The following is a 20,100-nucleotide window of genomic DNA, read 5'->3' on the forward strand; positions in this document are numbered from 1 at the left end:
TGAGTTCTTTATGAGTAGATGGGAATGAGATCACTTTCGACAGGGCTTGTTGCCCAAACACATCCCAAGCAGTGCTTAGTGCGCTCTTTGCTGCAAGATAAATGATGGATAACTGTTGGCGTTAGAGACACTTGAACTACCTACCCAATGAGTCTCTGCAAAGACAAAAGAAAGCACAAGGTACCTGGCACCTACATGGCTACTGCTTAGAGTTTAAGTTGAGCGTGTAGCAAGCCCCAGGGTGTGATGATGCAGTGCTATGAAGGGTGTGGAGAGTCTCTTGATAAAATACTGTACTCCAGGAGCAAAGAAACATCCAGTCCAGAGTCTTTTACTTCTTCCACCTGGGGAACAAGTAGAGCTTGCTTTTCCCAAGGCTCTGTGCTGTGTACACATCTCAGCAAGGATAGGGAGTCTATTGGTAATATGCAGAGCCTTTAAGTTCACAGACCCAGAGCCAGCAAGATGGCTTCACCAACAAAGGCACCTGCTTCTGAGCCTGATGACCTGAGCTTAATCCTTGGTCCAACATGAGAGAAGAGAAGAACCAAATCCCAAAGTTGTCCTCTGACCTCACTCATGTGTTGTGGCATGCATGTGTACGTACACACACACACACACACACACACACACACACACACACACACACATTTAAAAACGTATAAAAATATTTAAAGTTTCAAGGCCCCCCTCACTGTCATCATGACTGAATCCCAGGACCCATGGTCACTTCCGAGTGTGAGGACAGATGGGTGACTCTGTGATGTTGTTTCACAGACTACAGACAGCCGCAGCTGTTATTGACAGCTGTCCCACAGCTCACACTGCCGTCGTCATTGTGGTCAGTGTGCACACTATTCTCTCTGGGGTGTCTCAGAGCCAGCTACAGTCCAGGTTCCACGGAAGCCCAGCTTCCACTGGACAAACAACGTGCAGATGTAAGTGAAAGCAGCCCATGTCCTCTGACTGGAATCAACGCAAAATGACTCATGTAATTGCCCTGTGTTGCATACCCTGGTTCTTCCTTGTTCACCCACCCACACAACTCTGCCATTAATGATTCCTGGGCCCTGTAAGAAAAAAGTGTGGGGGGAACCAACTTCAAACACGTAGGGTTTCAAAGAGGCCACCCATGCCATTCCTCAAGGTGGAAGGGTATGCTAGCATCCTGGTCCAAGCACCAGCCAGTCACACTAAAGCTGCTGTTGTTTGCCTTTCTCCCAGTCCTTCCCTTTAAATTTCTGAAGAGGGATTTCTAGGGTCTCCCCCTTGGGAATTAGTTGTAGGAATAATTGGGCCAGTGGAGTGTAGAAGATATATCCAGCACAGCCCGTGCACTACTAGAAAAAGTGACCTAGATCAAGCAGCTGGTGAATCCAGGGCTATTGTGGGGACCCCCTGCCACCTACTGACTTGCAACTGAACCCGCATTCCCTGTAGCATCTTATCCCCTGGCTGGGGGATTGGGGGAGGGGCCGAGAGAGCAGAAGAAGGTGGGGGAGGTGAAGGGGACAATGAGTTGCCCCATTAGGGGAAAGCACCCCTGACCCTCCATCCCCCTCCATCCTCTGAACCCACAGAAAGGAAAGTGAGGTGAGGATAGGGAGGCAGGGGTGATGGGGTAGGGGAGGTCAGTACAGGAACTCTGAGCTGGCTCCTGGGTATCAGCATAGAGAGCTGGGGGAGAGAGAGAGAGAGAGAGAGAGAGAGAGAGAGAGAGAGAGAGAGAGAGAGAGAGAATGGGAGGGTGAGAGAGGCTGGCTGGCTGGCTGCTGGAGAAGAGGAGGAGAGCAGAGGGAGAGGGGGAGCAAGCTAGCGCTCCAAGCATGAGGACGGGCTGCTCCCGGCTCAGTTAATCTGGCTGTCAGTCGGTGTTAACGCTGCAGTTTAACTGCTTGGATCCCCTTCCAAGAGAAACAAGAGAAACCTCACAGAAGGAAGGGAGGAAGGAAAGAAGCAAGCAAGGAACTGCAGGAGGAAAAGAGCCGGCAGAGCAGCAAGAAGAATCAAAGGAAGGCGAGGGAAGACCAAATCTATGGTTGGACCAGGGCTTCTTTTCCGCCAATGTAAAAAGGAATATGCCGTACATCTTTGCCTTTTTCTGCACCGGTTTTCTAGGTGCGGTTGTGGGTGCCAATTTCCCCAACAATATCCAGATAGGTGAGTGAGGGGGGGCAGCTGGGGAGGGACTTTGGGGGATCTGGCCAGGGATTTTTTTTTTTTTTTTTGAGGGGAGATTTCTCAACCCATTCTCAGTCGGGAGCTGTTGTGCTTGGCCATCGAAAACCATGATAGGAGGGGACTCGGGTTGCCTGTGGGGGAAAGGGGCTCCATCCTCATCCAATGCAGCGATGCAGCGAGGGGCACAGGGGAAGTGTTCGCTCGCTCTCGCGTGTGTGTGTGCACACACACACAGGTGCACATACACCGCGCACTCCGAGCATGAGCGCCTGAAATGGAGGAGCCTCCGTTCCAGAGAGGGAAAAATATAGTCAGACTGTGCTTCAAACAGGGTTTAGAGTGTTTAAGGAGTTAACTCTTGCTAGGTGGATGGTGCCTGCTCTCATTGATTTATATAAATATGTATGGTGGGCGTATGTGTGTTGTGATTATATATTAAATGTGCATATATAGCCCGAGTGATGGGGAAGGCAGTGATGTCTTGGCTGGAGGAGGGAAAAGAGACCCCCTCACAGAGAAGGAGTGGTGGGTACTAGGTTGATGTCTCTGCTGAGAAACGTCCCAGGCCCCACTCTGTGGCCAGAGCTCTATGGATTCTTCCTTTTGCCATCTGCCATGCTGGGCTCTATCCCCCATTCCCTGGTCCTGGAACTTCCTAGCCGGCCTTTTCTCCCCTCCTTACCCCTTCCTTTTTAGTGCCCTGTCCGCAGACACTGACACCAGGGCTCCTAGCACATACACATGCACAGGCTTCTTCTTCTTCACCACCCCCCAACCTCCAGCAGCAGTCCCATGCCTGGGCTCCATCCTGTCAACCTGCAGGTGGGTTTCAACACACTGCTTGCCTTTCTGTCCCCCATTTCTCTTCATTTGGTGGCTGTACTTGTATTTATGTAGGAGCTGCCAGGAATTGCCGTTCTCGTAACCATGGGGAAAATCCAGACACATGAAGCAACAGCCCCAGTAACAGGGCTTGGGGTCAGGGTGACCGGCAGCTCAGCGAATTTGTGACCCAGCATCAACCAGGCTGCTGTGATTTGAGACATGTTGGCTGGCTGGCTTTCTGCATCCTCCCCATACCAGGGGCTGGCTTACTAAGAACAGTTCCATCTCAGCAGCTACTGCTTTTTGTGAGAGTATTTGTGTTTGTGGGGGAGGTGATGGTGCAGAGGGGGGATCTAGTGGGCACACATGTGTTGCTAATAGCCTCTTTGGACCTCTCCAGCTTCCTGACTCCTGGTACTGTTGGGGTGGCTATGGAGTAACTTGCTTTGTTTCCTGACACCTGTTAAGCTGTATTCTGAAGTATGTGTACGTGTGTGCATGAGCTCCTGCATTAAAGGCAAACTTTCTGCCTCTAGGAGACACTTCCCTTGTGGCCCAGCCTGTAACTGTTCCCTCCCACCTCCCACCTGCTCACTGCCATTTACTGTAAAGAGTGGAAAACCAACACCAGAGGAGTGTGGGGTGTGGTCACCTGGGAGGAGAGAATGGAGCATCCCCAGCAAGAGTAATATTTTTTTTTTTTTAGTTTTTTTGCTAGTTTGTTGTGCCTTTTAAAATGGGGGTGTAAATGTGTGTGGAAGTCACCTGTGCCAGCCTAAGGCATTTCTCATGTTTGTTCTTACCTACTATCTCTACTTGGCCAATTGTAATCTCTCATCAGGGGAACTGTGGACTGGCTTCTATGGGTATGTGCATGCATCATCGTTGTGGTGTAAGGGCTTGGGGTGTTTATATGAGCACACCCACATTTGCCCACACATCCCTGCAGATATTTCATGTTCAGTCTCAGTAAGTGTTGCTCTTTTCAAACACAAGGAAAACACATCAACCAGTAGAACAAATGCTGAAATTATTACCTCCACGAGGTCTTCATCGATTCTACTTTCATGATCTCTAACACAAGCCTCAAGGTCTGTAGTTTGTTCTTAAAGCCAATCATGTATCCACTGCACAGGAAGTTATCAGTATATTACTGGAACCGTGAATTCCTGGCCAATCAGAGATGAACTTCTGTGTACACATTTGCTGTCGTCCAGCCCCTAGAAACAGCTGATGTCAATTTACAGGAATGTATTTCAATTCATTTGCACATCCACAGTATTACAAAGGAAAGCTCTGTGCCCTTGTGTCTTGGAACAAAAACCCTGGCAGGTACCTTCCTTGATCTGTTTACTGGAAGAAGATGTTGGCAACATCTGGGCACTCTTAAGACCCCCACATCTGCAAAGCACAATTGTAACCCCTTATGTAACTAGACATTCCTAGGTATCTGGGAACATAAGCAATGAAAGACAAAAACCAGAGTTCTCAGAGAAAATAAATAATGAACTTCAAAGGCAACGGGCTAGTTACATTGTGTGCAGATCTGGCCAAGTCTCAAAGCAAACAGTTACAGTGGCAGAAAAGCCCAAGAGGTCCCAGGCCTGGATTTCTGTCACTTTACAATGTTTCCTTATAACTGAAACCTCTGTGAATAAGAAATGGGATCCAAGTAAGATGAGATAAATACAGGAAAGGGGTGTGTGTGTGTGTGTGTGTGTGTAAACAGAGGCTTGAGGGCGTCTGGCAGAAAAGAGAAAGGAGGAAGTGAATTCTATAGGTCTCCTGTGTTCTCTGCCATTGCTGAGCCAAGGGGCACACAGCCAAATGTTGGGGTAGAGTGATGGGTATTAGGACCCTGTCCTAGAGGCTTATCAATAGAATTTAAGATTTGGCACCCAGTTGCGTCTGTTTAGATTCCTTACCAGACAGAGAGCTATGACCATAGCTCTGGGTTTGCATGGGAGAGGCCTGGGCTCTCTGGGATGGGCTACTGTGCAATTGAGACTTATCTCTAGCCCAGACTTACTACATTGCCTTTTCTTCCCTTCCAGGGGGATTATTTCCAAACCAACAATCGCAGGAACATGCAGCTTTTAGGTTCGCGTTGTCACAACTCACAGAGCCCCCCAAGCTGCTTCCCCAGATCGATATTGTGAACATCAGTGACAGCTTCGAGATGACTTACCGATGTAAGTAATGGCTGCTATTCCTGACATGTCTTTCTGCGCTAGACCCGTGATAGGAGGGCCCGTGGGTAGGTGTTGTTGTTGCAAAAATGACTCCTAGTCCTCATTTGTCTTTGTGAGAGAAGGCCCTTCAAGGGAAAATTCCAGAGCCTTTTAAGGGATCCCCACAGTCTGTATTTTGACCCTGCTGTGCTTCGTGGAATGGGTGTGCTTTTTCACCATCAGTGAGCTTTAACTGTCAGCCTGGTGATGTCTTGGGTTGACTACATCCGGCTTACTCCACTGGGGCCTGTTGATTAAGGAGTTTCACAAATAGGCAACTGCTGAGAGATGGAGAAGGAACAGCTCTGACTTGAAGATAATGGGGTTTAAAAATGCCTCAGCCATTCCCTGCCCACCACTTAGGAGAACAAAGGTGTGCCTATGTTTTGTAAGCACAGGTCAATGTGAAGCGTGTCCTATTTGGGCAAAGTGGATAATAATTACTGAAATGTGGGGGCTAGGTGATTTCCAAAGAGGTGTGAAGTGACTGTCTGCTTAAGACAGGTTGTAGGTTAAAAAGAGAAGGATCTGAGAAGTCTACATAGTTTTAGTGATGACCTTGGAGCGTAAAACAGACCACAGGTCATCTGCAGAATGACAAGGGGGAGCTACAGCAAAGACATCTGGGGTGACAGTATTATAAAATGTGTTGAGCAAATTCCGCTGACATGGGAACCTAACAAGTAAACCTGGGGGAAGGGGGAGTAGGCTTGTATGGCTGTCACTCTGTGTTGGATGAAAGCTTAAAAATTAATCAGTAGAGACATTGTCCCTCTGAGGACTAAGCTCTAGTGGAAATGTGTGGCAAGAAAGTGTAAGCTTCTAGAATGAGGGAGAACAATTACAGGCCCCAGACTGGACTGAGCTGGCACTGTAGGTTTTGTGAACCACCATTGGCTTCATGACCTCTGCTGAGCTACTGATGGTTGAAGGCATGGATGTGTCTTTCATCTCTCCCACACTCCCTTATGGGGGCCTCTGAGTGATGGCTGCTGGTGAAACTTTGAAGTCTCCAAATAAGAATCCAGAATTTCCTCTGCCTCTAAGATCATACCCAGGATAGTGTTGATACGAATCCCAGGAATTACAATTTCCCAGAGGGTTTTGGAAAATGCGTCATGGACATGCATAGTGGTATTTGTTGTCGTTCCTTGATTATTGGCTACAGACCTTATGGAATTCACTGCTTTGGGGGACTGTCTGTTTTAATCTTTGACGGAGCTTTGCAGAGAACTGTTGTCACCCACTTTGTGACAGGAGCCAGAGGTGGGACAGCTATGGAACTTTCACAAAGGCAGTGTGGAAGTCAATAGTGGTCTTGTAACCATCTTCTGCCCTCCAGTCCACATTCCTGCTGACTGATAAACAGATGGATCTGTCTATCCTTAAGATGCCTTAGTGACAGTGGTTGAAGTAAGAGAGGCTACTATGATGAGGCAGTGGCCTGATACATCACCTAAAGAGAGAAGCTCCAGTTCCAAGCTGCAGCTGTGACCTTGCACAGGAGTGGCCCAATGGATAATAATGTAACTACTCTGCATTCTGGAAAAACCCAGGTGGAAGATCTTGTCTGGAAGATCTATTATTTGCTATATTAGTTGATTGACCAAATACTTGACAAGAAGTAGCTTGAGGTGGGAAGGGTTTATTTGGGCCCATAGTTTGAGGACATGGTCCCTTGTGACAGTGACGACCGGGTGGCAGGAGCCTAAGGCTATTTGCCCACATTTGAGTAGATCAGGAAACAGAGAAAGAGGATGTCAGGGTTCTAGTGGATTTCTCTTTCTCCATTTTTACTCAGCTTACTACCCCAGGTCATGGATAGTGCTTCTTGCATTCAGGGTGGGTCTTCCCCCCGCCCCCTGCTCAGTTAATGCCCCCAGACATTCCCATAGGTGTGCCTCACAAATGCCCTTGGTAGTCTTGTAAAACCAACCAGTCAGCTTGTTGTGAAAATCAACAATCATAGTCATTATGTGGAAGAAAAGAACTAGCACTGAATCTTTGGGGTGTAGGTCTGCAAAAACATCCCAGAAAGAAATTGAGAACAATGCAGAGCAGGTGTTTAGCTGTTGGATAACTTCTCAATTCCTTTTCCTGTGGCATAGAGAAGGTCCGTGAGGGGAAGGTTTGAGTGGGAAATCAGTGTGTCTATACCACCCAAACCTCTTGTATGCTTAAGCAAGTATGGAGATGCCTTTTGGGTCTGGAGGGGAAGCTCAGCAGTTGAGAGCATAAACTGCTCTAGTAGAAGACCCAAATTCAGTTCCCAGAACCTACATTGAGTGTCTCAACAACCACCTGTAACTCCAGATATAGGGGATCTGACACCTTCCTCTGGCCTCCATTGGTACCAGCACACAGTGTGTGTGTTGGGGGATATCTTTAGAGAAGAGGCCCCCAATTACATTGCATTGATCAAACTTTCAAAGGAGCTCCCTGCCCAACAAGGACAAGAGAATCAATAAAAATAAATAGCTGGCACATGTACTCTCAACTCACAGGGTTGGAAAGTCAAGATACTGAGTGCCAAGACAAGATAATAAGGATACAATGAGGAGGAAACATTCAAAGGCAAGAAGTGATGTTTCTTGTCTGTTATCTTCACGTGCAGAGAGCTGCTGGCTGCCTACTGGGGGAGGTAGAACCATAACACAGGCAAGGTTGCCCATTATAAGCAATGGATCTGAGGTTCTGAACTTGATACCTGCTGTATGCTAGCACACAGGTTCTTATTCATTTCTGCTTTGTGAGACTGGCTGTTCTTTCAATATTTCTTCAAGCTTCGAACCAAGGTGGACATTGGAAACACAGATAGGATAAAACATTGGTTCTTAACTAGATTATACCCCAAAGGGGACACAGGAAGGCTATCCAAAGAGGAATAAAGCCATTTATACTTAGACCTTCAGTTTCTGCTCTTTAGTTCCAAGATCAGAGAGAATGGGGAAGAATTGGGTAAGCAGTGGCATTTTACCTCCTGCTGCTACTTCCACAGGAGGCTATGGACCCCTTTGTGACTATGTTTGTGTGGCCCAGCAGTGTGGAAATCTGTACATCTCTCCCCGTTTGAACTGAGTAAAAACTATCAAAGAGAGATAATGGTTCTTGGCAGAATGAGTTAATTCACCAGACATAGAAAACTAAGCAAAGTTTGTTATTCAGATGTAACTTGGTGTGTGCACTGACTTCAGAAAAGGAGCAAGTGTTTATCATTCAATTTGATCATTCAATTTTGTTTTCGATGCATTTTGCTATTCATTATCCCTCCACCAGAGGGTGGAGAAAGGAAGGGAGAGGAAATGTTTGAGCTGTCCCTGCTAGAAGTTTCAGCAACAGGCAGTCGTAGAGAGAGAGCGATGAACACAGGGCAAGGGATGAAGGAGAGATGGACAGAAGCATCCTGACTACTGCTGGCCAAAGTGAGAGTCTGGTGTCTTTGTAAGGACATTCCTCTCCTGCCATTATTGGGTGAAGGGGGTGATTATGTCATCAAAGCCAAATATCTCCTTCCAAGTCTACAGAGACAGGGTAGGGTAGGGGCAGCTATCTATAAAGCAGTGTTTACAGGCTGGCTAGCTACCTGTCTTCATGCCTTTATGTGGTAAGAGAGACTAAGTGACCATGTGACATGCTAAGTGGAGCCCCTGTCAGCACTCTGAGGAGCACTGTTATAGGCTCATCTTACCTTTTCCTTCATTATTCCATCCATTCTTTCGAATCTCACACATTCACACACACGTGCGCGTTTTGTTTTGTAAGCAAACAAAAAACAAAAACAAAAAGCAGCGACCCAGCTCTGTGCAGCCTGTAGTTTAGCCAAAGAGGTTCCTGGACTTCTGTACACATAGCATTCACCCAGAGGGCTGGCTTAAAGCAAGGCTCAGCAGTGGCTTCTCTTCTTCCAGAATCAGAATATTCAAGAGTGGACCCAAAAGGCTGTGCTACTTAGTATGGGTACCACAGCTTAAGCAACCCTTTTATCTAAAAAGTCTTCCATTTCTTCAGTAAGCATTTCTGAGCCCTTTACCAAACCCAGGCATATCGTTAAGTACCAGAAATGCAGACAAAGCTAAGACACATTCTCTGCCCTGAAGGACTTTATCCCCATCGAGGCATACTGTCCTGAAAGAGAAAATTAAAATGTAATGTTGTACGTGCCTTAGCAGAGATTTCTAAGGAGTGTTAGAAGCACAAGGAGGCACAGGGTTGGCCTTGCAGAGAGTGGGGAGGGGAAGGAGGGAAGACAGGAAGGGAGGCACTTTCTGGGCTGAGAGAATAGCGGGTGTAGAGGGGCCACATTACTGAATGTCCCCTCTCCGACCTCTGATAGTTCTCCAGGTGGGCTTCTCAACTCAGCGTCGATCACATGCTGTGAAAAGGGTCACAATTGACCATACACAAGCCCCTTCTAGAACAGAACAGAGACTGCCATGCAGGCAGGATGACATTTCATATTAAAATTAGGATGTCCTGTCTTTTTGAAAATGTAAAAGACAGAGAAAGATCTGTACAAGATTGGATCCCTCAACCTCCTGTCGTGGAGGAAGGACCTTGTGCTCCCTGAGGATTCTGGGCAGCTAACGGTGAGTCGAGAAGACAAAACATTTCTTTCAGTGGTGTAGCCACTGGCCAGGTGCTCAGGATCCCATGTTCCTGATAGCAACCCTTATGAGACTCTTTGGAGCATCAAAAATAAAGACAAGGAAGTAGAAGGGGGCCTGCTTGGGAAGTGGAAGAGGATTAATGTGAGTGGAGAAGATAGAGAGAGAGCAAAGGGTGACTGTGGTCAAGATATTACTACATGGGTGTGTGGAAGTGTCATGGTGAGAACACAATTATATGTAATATAGCTGATAAAATGTAAACATTGTTATTAAAAGATGAAGCAGCCTTAAACCCCAGGACTATGTGGCCTAGATTAATAGAAAAGGAATATGTAGTAACCAGCCGAATGGGCCCCTTCCCGACTAGTCCAGTTCTCTTTCTTAACCCACTGGCTCTGAAAACATTGTCCCTGCAAGCCTCATGGACCTCTCAAGCAGTTCTGCCTGTGTGGAGTGCCTATCCACAGCTAGAAGGTGAATTGCTCTCCCGAGAAGGCACGTCTCCACACACTGAGGTTCCAAGTTCACATGCAAACATCCCTAACATCAATGAGGTAAGTCCAGGGCTCACTCACACAGCATGAACATGGCAATAGCCTAAGTCATGGTCAGGTGGAGGGGAACGTCTCTGCCACAGTGGGGTTCCTATTGTAGGACCACTTGACATTCCCAAGGGTCTTCTCACAGGGCTTTGGCTACAGGCAGAGGCCCCTTAGTTGCTGTATAAGCTTCATACATCACATTAAGGCTTCAGACTCACAGTCCACAGACTCATGTTGCTTCAGAATGCATTTCAGAAGGTAGACAGAAACCAGCTTTTCTATCTCTTTAAAAAAAAATAATAAGGTGCTAAGCAATGCTAGATACACATTCCTACCCACTGTCTACTGTCTAGACCTGAGAATTACTCTGGGTTTTTTTGTTTTGCTTTTTAATATAAAACATAAGCTTCCAGGTTTAGGCAAGCTCTCTCTATGCCCCATCATTTGTATGGCTGTGATAATCTGAGGATTTTGCTTGACCAGGTCTGTGCACAAGCCAACACTCATACTGATGTATTCCCTTTAGTGTCCAGTATTATGTTATTTTATTCTAATGCCGCTTATTCACCCTGTAAGGAATAGTAAAAGGCGCAAAAGATATATAACACCTGCTCATTGTTCAAAAAAAAAAAACAATCAGCCTTAATGTAGAAATGAAGAGAGTATAGCTGGTGATGGGGTGATCAGAGGCTCTTCCAAAGCCCTACCCTGTCACTGAGTCATCCCAGATGTTGTCTTAGCAGTAACAATCCCACTTTGTAGATGCTGATACTGAAAATAATGGAGATTGTTGGCACACTATGCAAAAAGAGCCTAACTTAGTCTTTGCAGGCAATTTGTAGGGAGGTGGGGTTCGGAGCCAATGACCTTTTTCTCTCTCTCTCTCTCTTTTTTTTTTTTTTTTTGCAAAGGGGAAAGAGCCCAGGGAATGCGTGCTACAGTGGAAGTGGAGAGTGGGCACTGTGAGGTGGAAAAGATGCTAGTGGCAGAGAGGAAGTGAGACACTTGGAGAGGACCAAGTCACAGCGTCAATATCCCCTTAACCACACTCTATGTGCCCATTTTCTGAGCCGGAGAGCAGAGCTTCTGTACTATGTACTCTGTCCTATGACTTTTCCTGGAGCAGCATGAAGGAACATAGATAGGCCCCAGACAGGGCCCCAATGAAAGGACAGTACAATGATGCCACCTGAGTCTAGCTTAGTGAACTACTGAGTCCATAACGGGGTTACTATGAGTGAGGTGATGCTCAAAGGCACCAAAAGGCCCACTGTAGCATGAAAGCTGCCTCCTGGGAGCTCCATCTCAGCTCTCCAAGCAGCCTGACAGACTCTCTTGTCCCCAACAACTGCTCGCAGCTTTGATAGCCTTGGGAAGGGGCGTACATACTTTCACTAGTACCTGCAGTGTCCTGGACCTTCAGAGGCTCCTTTATTCCCTGTCTTACGAGTGCCTCATCTCCACTGAGAAGGGATTGTCTCAATTCAGAGGAAATGGCGACACTGCTCACCCAGCACACCCACACCATGCCCCCAGCTGAGGGCAGATGTCTACAGTTCTCTGGTTGATATGACAACCCACTCGAGCTCCTCTATCTTCATCCATGTTCTCACGATAGGACACACGGGTGTTAACGCTGGTGTGCAGTTGACTCTCGGTTCTCTTTCTGAATGGGGCCTTATTGATAACTACCTCTTCTTCCTCTGGGTAAATACTTCTATTGGGATGAGGGAGATGGCTGTTGTCTTCTCAGGGCCATAGGGCAAAGTGGTCCCCTAAGCTGTTTAGGAAACTGGTAACGTTCATAGATGAATTCAGTCACTCAAAGCGTCCATCACTGCCTTCCTGGCAGTGGATGTCCCATCATGCCCCTTCCACACCACGCAGGCAGCTGCTGCTATCACACTCTTTCCAATGTGACCTCAAACTCCCTCTCACTTCAGCATTCTAAGCGGCTACTGCAAATTGGTCAGAGTTGACTCCAGAGATGAAATCCATTTGCCATTACGGGGCATTGCAATAGGAGCTGAGTGAAAGGAAGCATACCAAACATTGATTCTCCCTTAAGGGGCTCTGGGTCTTGAAGAGTAAATAAGCTTGAACGAAGAGATGATAAAAAAGATCTCTCTCTCTCTCTCTCTCTCTCTCTCTCTCTTGCTCTTGCTCTTACTCTCTCCTCTCTTGCCCCCTTCCCCTCTCTCCCCTCCCTCCCCTCCATCCTCTCCCTCCTTTCCCTACCTTCTCTTTTCTTCTCATCTCCTCACCCCCTTTTCTCTTTCTCATGCATGTTCATTAGAGGGAACTTCTCCTGAACTTCCCTCTTGTTGTAGGTAAAATTCCAGCTGGAGCCTTGTAGGTTCTGTCGAACAAGAGGATTCAAGCAGGAACCTGAAATGCAGGTGGGCTGAAGACATGCCACAGATGCACCATGTGTGATACAGTAAAAGGGGACTGGATTCTCCAGGTTCACATGTGAAGATCTGGACTCAAACAACAGACTTAGTCAGATAGTCTTGGAGGTGTCCAAGCATCCTTCTGCCTTGTGTGTTTCTGCATGCAAGTGCATACATCTGTGCAGAGATCCATTCGTGTATATGTTGTACATGCACATGGAGGTAAAAGTTCAGCCTCTGGTGGTGTTTCCTCAGGAGCCATCCACCTTGAGTTTTTTTGTCTGTTTGTTTCTGAGATAAGCCTTTTGGTGAGATCCAGGGCTCATGGATTCTGCTAGGCTAGGCTGGCTAGCTAGAGAGCCCAGAGATCCATCTAGCTCTGTCTCTGCAGGTTTGAAAATGTGCACCATCACTCCTGGCTTTGCAGAAAACTGAGGACTGAGCTCAGATTCCCATGCTTGTAAGACAAGCACTTCGTCATCTGAGCATCTACTGGACCCCTAGGATTTCAGAGATAGAAGCACCGCTCTGACCTTCAGGTTGGAGATGGTCCTTAAACCAACCAAGACCAAGAGGGCAACAGCAACCCCCCCCCTGCAGTGTGAAATAGCCACACGTTGTATGGACATGCCAACATGTTCATTCGAGAGTCCAGGCATATTTAAGAAGAGCTTACTGTTAAAAACAATCAGAAGACAGCCTGTGCTCCTGGTGTGTCCCAGCTAGGAACAACTGCAGATGAGTGAAATAAAGCAATTGACTTCGTGAGTGGGCTCAAGGGCCAGGTCTCCAGGAAAGCATGTCACACATAGGAGCCAGCTCTAGGCAGGGACGTAGGTAGGGGGTCAGAAGCTTGTGGTGGTGTACTGGCAGAGATGGTTGTGTTCTAGGCAGGGCTGGCTGGAGAGACACAGGTATGTGTGTGGCTAGAGCCAGACTGTGTTCAACCTTCGAAGCCAACACCTGCAAATTTTAAGCAAAGAAGTGCTTCTTCAGACTTTGATTTTCTCAAAAGGAGTCAGATACTGGTCCTGGTCTCCTCCTCCTTAAAGTAAAGGGTAGTGAGTAGGTGGGAGGTGTTGTTTTGCCACACAGCAGCCTGAAGACTTTGGGCTGGAGTACAATGCCCTCTGCTCCATTACCCCTATATCCAATATAGGGTGAAGACAGGCAGGAAACAGGGCAAGAGACACTGGGAGGAAGGGAAGACCGATAGCATAGGGATGGGTGGTGTAATATGTGGTTTGGGGGGCCCATAGTTGAATCTCGGTGAAAGCTGCTGGCTGATCTAGGCAGGGCATGGAATTCTGGAGACCCTGTGCACAGCAGGGAATCATGCAGCTCTCCTAGCATGGAAGCCAGATAGTATATGGAGTCCGGTCTGTCCACATGGGGGGATGGCGTTCTCAAATTCCCACTTCCTTCTCTTATGCTTATACAGTGTCCCTTCTGTACTCCTTGCTCACAGGCCTGTATTTCTTTCAGGTAATGTAGCATATGTCCATTATCACAGTAGTTGGTGGACTGAGACAGGAGGATAGCCATGAGTCTGAGGTCATATCTGCCACATAGTGAGTTCGAAAGCAATCTGGTATATATAGAAAAATCCTGTGGGAAAGGGGAAGGGAGGAAGGGAGAAAAAGAGAGACAGGAAAGGAAGGAAAGAGTAAGTGAGAGAAGGAAGGAAGGAAGGAAATAATAAGGGGGAAGGGAAGGAGGGAGAGAAGAAATGCTGTCCCGTCAGCCCCAGCTCTGTCTCCTCCTCTGAGACATCTTTGCTTTCCTGATCCAGTCTTCTCTGCATCTCAGTACCAAGCACTTCCCACTCAGCTATCCGTCCCACACCTTTTAGTCACAGTCTCTGTCTCCTCTGCTCACTGGGAGAAATGGCTGGAGGTCCAAGACCTTGGCTTATTCAGAGTCTCATTAGCATCCCCACAGAGGAGTGTGCAGTGGTGCTAACCGGGTGAATGAATGAGTGTTGCACCAGCAATGGCAGTGTGGAAGGCAAGGCTGCCTGTGGCTGTGGGACTGGGGGACACCCTGATTCTCTTGAATTCTGAGAGTTCTTGGAGGCTGTATTTTAAATCCCCCTGTGGTTATAATGTGTGGCTGAAAAAGCAACAGAGCGAAAGCCAGATGTGAGTCATTCCTGCAACTCTGGATAATTTTGAGGGCTCTGGGGAAGGCATCAGGCACCTCTGTTTTGCATGTGTATTATATATGTGTGTGCATGTATATACGTTTGCATATGTATGTGTGATTGTCTGAGCATGTATGTGTGCTCAGGTGCACACACATAGATGCCCATCAGCAGAGAAGAGAAGAGGACATGAGAAATCCTTCTCTGTCAGTCTCTGCCTTGTTCCTTTGAGATTAGGTCTTTCACTGAATCTTAAACTAAGCTGATGGTCAGCAAGCCCCAGCTATCCTCCTGTGTGTGTCTCGCACAGCACTGGAGTAACAGGCTCATGCATAGCCTTGCCAAGTGGGTGCTAGATTCTAAACTCAGGTCATGATTGTGCAGCAAGTACTCTAGCCCACTGAAGGTGCTGTCTTTTTAAGTAAAGCATCACTAAAGTCCAGCTTCTTCACTGCAGATGTGTAAGCTGCATCTGCTTCGTACATGTTGATGCTCCTTTTGGGAACCTCAGTTTCATTCAAAAGATTGTGAAGATAACGTGGACCACACACCCACCATTATCATGGGGAGGGAGGACTACATGACAAAGAGATTCACATCTCCTTTCCACCCAGAGCCATGGGGGAGACTTCCCTTCTTCTGAGATGTGGAAGTGGCTCTCAGTTGGGGTGTAATGGTCTGAGTACTTCCAGTTTGTTTCCTAGACATCTGTATGCTGGTGGGTTCTCCTCATCCTCTGGTCTGCCTGCAGCTACCTTCCAAGGCATGGTGGCAGCCCTCCTTGCCAGCCTCTGTGTATGTCATCTAGTCACATGGCCCTGTACATCGAAGCAGCTTGCTGTACTTCCTGCTAGCTTGATTATGGGATACCAGGTGCTCAGGTTACTTGACATTTCTTTCCAAAACCTGTAGCCCTCTCTGTGCTCCTTGGTATGTGCTGGCCAGTCATCCTCAAAGCATAGGAAAGCCCAAGGCCACTGGAGGTCCAGGATGCGGGAGCTGCTGGAAAAAACAGTACAGTCTGAATCAGACAGGCTGAGGTTAATGAAATTGTCACCCAATGGCTGGGCACCTTTTAGGATCCTCATCAAGTAGAATTGTTAGGATGAAAGGGATTCTCTGAGATTATCTTTTATTTTATGTACTTCAAGTATTGCATTTTACAAAACTTCATGGGAACAGAGATACTAAACAAAATTAAATTTTGTGTAAATTATAATACAAAAGATAAATTTCCCAACTTTTTTGTGAACATATCAACTAAGACTTAGTAGGTGTGTTTGCTGCTTTATAACATGGTTTTGTACTTATTGTAGCAGTCAGACTATTTTTGTTACACATTCTTAACGGCTTCCCAAAGGATCCTATACATCCATAATATGCCTTACATACACAGCGTCCTTTTATTGGGTGTCAAATTTATAGCCTTTTTGTCTTCTTAAGAACAACATGTGATAATTGTCTTAAAAGCTTTTTGGAAAAAAAATCCTTAAATGGAGGGGATTTTTGCTTGGTTTTGTTTAATATTTTAAAATTGCATTTGTTTATGCTCCTTGTGTAAGTGTAGGCATGCATGTATGGGGGTCAAAGGACAACTTGCAGGAGTTGGTTTTCTCCTTTCACTTTGTGGACCCTGGGGAGCAAACTCAAGTAGTTAGACTTGGCAGCAGGCTCCTTTAACTCCTAAGCCATCTCACCAGCCTTATTTCAGAAACTTTTAATCTGATTTTATGAGCAATAAGATCAATAGAACTATTTGCAGAGAGCTTAAATGTAATAATTAGTATAGCAGGATTCTGATCACTTGCCGGATGCTGGTGCCGACAAGCATTTGCAGAATGAACTTCTGTGTCTGGTTATTTTCCAGATGTTCAGTATGGGGTGCTAAAAGCAGAGTCTCAGGGTCATTAGAGCAAGCCAATGCCATTACTCATCTGAAAGGGCTTTGGAAAATCAGAAGTGCTGGGGAAAGGCAGGGTGATATAATTACCCAGGCTTCTTATCCATTAATATAAACATACCGTGAATACAATGTGACTAATTAATCTTTAATGTCTTCCTGTGAGGGTGGTCATTATCTATGAATGGATCTCTTTTCAGGATGGGAAAAATTGAAATCACAAGGCTAAGTTTATCCCAGGCACCAATATGTTTGCATTGCTAACTCATCTCACATGGTCCAGTCCATAAGGGTGGACATAAGAAAATCCTTGTTTGTAGGGATAAAGGCCAACCCTGTTTGTGCAGCGGACAGTCAAGGCTCCATGGTGACAAGCGGTAAAAAACCCACTTCTCTGAGTAGTTTTTGTTTCAGTTCGTCTCTGGATTCAAGGACTTGAATTGGCATTAAGATGGAGGCAGGGCCTCTTGATCATTAGGCTTAGCATTGTAATCAGACACATATCAGCCCAACAACACTAGCACCCCTCACTGGCTCAAATTTCAGTGGAAGAGGAACCTCCCTTTCCCATCAGCAATATAAAATCTTCATTCTGGTGTCATTAAATGAAAACCTGGGCACATGCTCATTTCTGAATGTGTGAAGCAGCCAGGATGTTAAAATCTTGTGATTGCCCCAGCTGTAGTCAAATGATTGTCCTTAAAACTTAGAGGGTGGGAGTCAGTAAATGATCGCTGGCTTGAAGCAGCCTTGTCCATAGCAATACCACCTTGAACATACCTGTGCTCATCTAGTCAGCCTGCTCAATGGACATGGACACTGGGAAGAATGGTTGCCCCCAGAAGAAACTGTTATCACCCACAGAATGGAGGTCAGGTGCTCAGGAGCAAAATGGGACAAGTGTCCTCCTACTGCATGCCTCTTAAGCAGGAAAAATTCAGAGAGGAGGGAGCCCAACCATTGTAGACCATGTCCATGTGCTGAACTGGAAGAGTCTTCAAAAGAGGAGTAAGACAAGATCAGAGGTCAAGGCGGGCAGCAGGTTTGAGATTGAGGCTGATTCATTAGCTAGAACCATGTGAGGTTTTTGATAGTGCCTGCCCAGCCAGGAGCAACCCTGTGCCCATAGAACAATTGGAACAGTGCTGTCTACTTGAATGGGTGTCCCTTGAGGCTGCTTTCTGAAGTGTGTTAAGTCTAAGGACCCTATCAATCTCCAGGTACCCATAAACTCTCCCTCCCAGTGACAAGGCAGTCCCTGCTCAGCTCACTCAATCTACTGTGCACAAACACTTTCACAATCCCAGTTGGGATCTTGGCTACAGATTTGCTAAGCCCACATCACCAGATGGTCCCATCTTCTAATTGGTTCTATCTCCTCTAGTTTTTGGCAGAAATGAAGCTTTCCTGGGCCTGACAGAGAGAAGCTAGGGAGATCCAGGATCACAAGAAGGAGGCTTTAACCCAGGCTAAACAGACTGAGATCCTAAGCGGGTGCTTATCCAAGGGAAGGGGGCCATGGTTCTCTTTTACAGGAGGTCATGAAGTGACAGTGTTCTATCATTCTCCAGCAAGGGATTGTCATGGCTGGAAGGAGGAGATGCAGCTACAAAGGCCAGCTAATCTAGCGCAGGATGTTCATGAAGTCATTAGTTTTTTGCAAGCTTAGTGGTAGGTGACATTATTATTGTTAGACAATTCTTTATCTCTCTCCTCCAACTCAGTGATTGACTCATATTGTGCCTGCTCGTGTGACTCCCTCTGGAAAATTGTCTATTTGTCGACCTGTTTCAAGCAAGACCTGTGGAAGAGCATGCCCGGATAGCCCTGCCAGTCCTGGGAGAAAGAGAAGCACATGTGTCAGTGGTGGCCAGACAAACTCATGCACTCAAGTCACAAGCAGAGCGACCCGCAGACCTCCCGGGGCTTTAGGAGGTACATATTGTTGCACATCATGTAATAGGTGCTGTCTTGCTTTCCAATGATAACCCATTGAGAGAAGCAACCACCATGTATTCAACACTAAACTAGTCACAAGAGAAATACTGGAGGATGATAGTTCTAGTCCTGGTCTCTATAAACCAGGTATTCTAGTAAGGGAGATAGACAATAAACACACTTCAATTTTTTAAAAATCATTTCAATTTTCCTTTTATTTATATGTATGTGTGTGCGTATGTATGCCACATGCCTTGAGATCAGAAGACTGTATCAGATCCCCTAGAGCTGGAGTTCCAGGCCATTCTGAGCAGCCCAGTGTAGGTGCTAGGAACCTAACTCTGGGTCCTCTGCAAAATCAGGACACCCAGGGGTACAGAAGCCCTGGGCATTGAAGTAGAGGCTAGGATTCCTAAGCACTCCTCACTCCTCATAGAGAGTGCATGCAGTTGACTACACTTTCTGTCTTGACAATAGAAGATTGTAGAGTTGTTGCTTATCAGGATAGCAGGAGGTACGTATATGTGTGCATGTGTGTGTGTGTGTGTGTGTGTGTGTGTGTGTGCGTGTGTGTGTGAGTGTGTGTGTGTGTGCACGCACGTGCTGTATACATGTATGCCTGCTTGTTTCATTCTTTCACAGGAGAAGAACTACATTCTCCTAGATACCCCTTTCCAAGCATGTGATTGCAAAATGATTACTGGGTTTGAATTTCGTGTGAAGAAAATGTTAGGTTGAAGAACTTCACATTCTCTCTCTGTCAAGTTCCCATTGTTAATTGAAATGGTTGACTGGAAAGGAGTCTGAGCAAACAGGACACAGTCTGGCATCCCTCATTTCTCCTGTGCCACAGCCTCCTGGAGAGCAAAGAACATGACCTCCAGGCTCAGCTCCCTGCTCTCTGCTGACTCTTCACTCCAGACAAGAAGACCCAGCATGGGAGTGGAGGGTACAGGGATGGAAACTTACAAATGCATGCGGGTTTCTGTGTCTGTAGAACCTAGGCAGGTCTTAAGTTCAGAAACCTGCCTGACACAAGTTGTCCTTCCTAACTTCCTTCCTCCAGATTGACTCTCAGTGCCCTTGGGTGCTGTTTCTACCTTGAACCCAAATTCTAGGGAACAGATTCCTTTTGGGTTACATGTAAATTTCTCAGTGGCAAAGCCCAGCCATTCATCCTTGTTTCTTGTAATCTGTGGTGTATGATGGTCTTCACACCCCTATCAGGGACACTTACTTTACAATCCTGTGTTCGTTTAGCGACAAATGGATAGTGGCTATCACAGTAGACAATATAGACCTAATGTCCAAAATATTCCAGAAAGGAAAAAAAATAGCAA

The 20,100-nt window shown here is 46.6% G+C and overlaps 1 protein-coding gene across 2 annotated transcripts in view; it reads left to right on the forward strand.

Moving 5' to 3' along the window:
* The first annotated feature begins 1,761 nt into the window (after positions 1 to 1,761).
* Gria1 (glutamate ionotropic receptor AMPA type subunit 1) overlaps positions 1,762 to 20,100 on the forward strand; it is a 324,981-nt gene continuing 306,642 nt past the window's right edge. For both annotated transcript variants that reach the window (XM_036195347.1, XM_036195348.1), the window contains exons 1-2: positions 1,762 to 2,160; positions 5,061 to 5,198. In XM_036195347.1, the coding sequence (XP_036051240.1) occupies positions 2,079 to 2,160; positions 5,061 to 5,198 (220 nt within the window). In that variant the 5' untranslated portion in view covers positions 1,762 to 2,078. The remainder of the gene's footprint in view (positions 2,161 to 5,060; positions 5,199 to 20,100) is intronic.

This window comes from Onychomys torridus, chromosome 8, assembly GCF_903995425.1.
Source record: "Onychomys torridus chromosome 8, mOncTor1.1, whole genome shotgun sequence".
Taxonomy (NCBI): domain Eukaryota; kingdom Metazoa; phylum Chordata; class Mammalia; order Rodentia; family Cricetidae; genus Onychomys; species Onychomys torridus.